This window comes from Alligator sinensis, unplaced genomic scaffold, assembly GCF_000455745.1.
Source record: "Alligator sinensis unplaced genomic scaffold, ASM45574v1 scaffold1695_1, whole genome shotgun sequence".
In the NCBI taxonomy this organism is placed as follows: Eukaryota; Metazoa; Chordata; order Crocodylia; family Alligatoridae; genus Alligator; species Alligator sinensis.
This window is the reverse complement of record NW_005844053.1, coordinates 14,828-17,057: the sequence shown is the minus strand read 5'-3', so window position 1 is coordinate 17,057 and position 2,230 is coordinate 14,828. Positions and strand designations below refer to the sequence as shown.

Genomic DNA, 2,230 nt, shown 5'->3' with positions numbered 1-2,230 from the left:
GAGAACCGTCTCTCCCAAGTGGGGGAGACGCCCCCCTGGAGTCGGCACCATGCACAGACTGCCCCCCACTCCCCCAGTCACCTCCGTGGTGCAGATGGGTGGCTGTGGTGGGTGAGGGCAGGAACAGGGCAGACGGGGCTGGCTTGGGGCACCTGTTGAGCCAGTTGACAGTCGCTTGCCCAGGGTTGCTCACACTGTGATGCTGGCTCACCCAGCTCTGGGTCCTGCTGTGGGAAGAGGGCAGAAGTGGGTGGGAGCAGCTAGTCAGTTAGCAGCAGGGTGGGTAGATCAGACCAGCTCCTGCTCCCAAGGGTTAGCAACAACCTCTGCATTGTGGTGAATCATTTAGAAAGGGAAGGGGCTGGAAGGCACAGAGAGATCTGCCCTGGAAAGCGTTGTGGACCCTGGTCTGTTCCCATTGCACAGCTCGGGAGAGGACACAGAGATCAACCACAGGGGGGGCATGTCCAGTTCTGGGGCTTTAGTAGCAGGGAATGCATGAGAGAGAATACAACAAAGGGGAGGAGGTCAGGGGGGCAGCACGCCCCCCATACGCTTCCCCAGCCATAAATGCACTCCTCCCTGCAACTCAGGGGCTCACATACCAGAACCCCTCGACCAGGAGGAAGGAGAAAGCTGGGAGGAAGCCACAGAAAGTCCCCGGGTGTCATCTGAAGTCAGCCATCTGGGAGAAGGCACCCTGCTCTGAGTGTGGGAAGACTTTCAGCATCCTCTCCAGCCATGGAGATGACTGGGGGAGTGTGGGGCAGTCTGTGCATGGTGCCAGCTCCAGGGGGGTGTCTTCCCCCTTTGAAGAGCAGGATCTCCACACCGCTGCCAGCACCCATGCCAGCATCAGGTATCAGGTGCCCCATTTGGGAGAAGGCACGTCTTCCCCTGGGAATACTGTTAGAGAAGGATGGGGAATGCGCAGGCTCCAAGGCTGATGCAAAGATCATCTCCTCCTCGTCTCCTCCCCCCACATTGGGGCTGACCTCTGCCTGAGGTGTTTCCTCTTAGCCCCCGCCCCCAACCATATGTTGGGGGCCAGCGTCTGGGCTCTGGACTCCCATAGTTTCCTACAAGGGGCAAAGCCTGGGGGAACTCTTTCTGCAGGCCACCAGCATGAGGGAGCTGGTTTGAATGCACCACTGGTGGGTGCTGAGCAAGCAGACATCTCCAAGCCCTTCCTGCACTGCTGGCAGAATTAGGAATTCTTCTGGGTGTGCATGTGCTCATACTTGGACAGGTGGGAGAGATGGGGGAAGCTTTTCCAATACTCAGAGCACCGATGTAGCTTCTCCCCTTTGTGCATGTGCTGGTGCCGGGCCAGGCTGGAGACGATGCTGAAACTCTTCCCACACTCAGAGCATTGATATGGCTTCTCCTTTGTGTGGATGTGCTGGTGCCGGGAGAGGTGTGAGGATTGGGTGAAGCACTTCCCACACACAGAGCAGAGATATGGCTTCTCCCTTGTGTGGATGCGCTGGTGCTGGGCCAGGTTGGAGGAGCAAGTGAAGCTCCTCCCACACACAGAGCAGAGATATGGCTTCTCCCTTGTGTGGACACGCTGGTGCCGGGCCAGGCTGGAGAGAAAGCTGAAACTCTTCCCACACTCAGAGCACTGATGTGGCTTCTCCCCTGTGTGGATGCACTGGTGCTGGGCCAGGTGGGAGGATCGAGTGAAGCTCTTCCCACACTCACAGCATTGATGTGTCTTCTCCCCTGTGTGAATGCGCTGGTGCTTGGCCAGGGAGGACGATTGAGAGAAGCTCTTCCCACACTCAGAGCACTGATATGGCTTCTCCCCTTTGTGCATGCGCTGGTGCCGGGTCAGGCTGGAGAGGTTGCTGAAAGTCTTCCCACACTCAGAGCACTGATATGGTTTCTCCCCTGTGTGGACATGCAGGTGCTGGGCCAGGTAGGAGGATTGGGTGAAGCTCTTGCCACACTCAGAGCACTGATACGGCTTCTCCCCTGTGTGGATGCGCTGATGCCGGGTCAGGGAGGAGGACCGGGTAAAGCTCTTCCCACACACAGAGCACTGATGTGGCTTCTCTCCTGTGTGGACAACCTGGTGTTGGGCCAGCTTGGAAGAGGAGATGAAGCTCTTCCCACACACAGAGCAATGATGTGACTTCTCCCGTGTGTGCATGCACCTGTGCCTGGCCAGGCTGGAGGGCTGCCTGAAGCTCTTCCCACACCTTGTGCAGCAGTGTGGCTGGCGCCC

General features: G+C 58.3%; 1 protein-coding gene across 1 annotated transcript; it reads right to left on the bottom strand.

Annotated features, from left to right (window-relative positions):
• Positions 1-6: 6 nt before the first annotated feature.
• Positions 7-2,223, bottom strand: LOC102383187 (zinc finger protein 566-like). The gene is made up of 2 exons (XM_006039279.3): positions 1,705-2,223; positions 7-227 (listed from the first exon to the last, which is right to left on the bottom strand). Exons 1-2 carry the CDS (start codon positions 2,153-2,155, stop codon positions 208-210), a joined length of 471 nt encoding a protein of 156 aa, XP_006039341.3. The 5' UTR covers positions 2,156-2,223; the 3' UTR covers positions 7-207.
• Between the last annotated feature and the right edge of the window lie 7 nt (positions 2,224-2,230).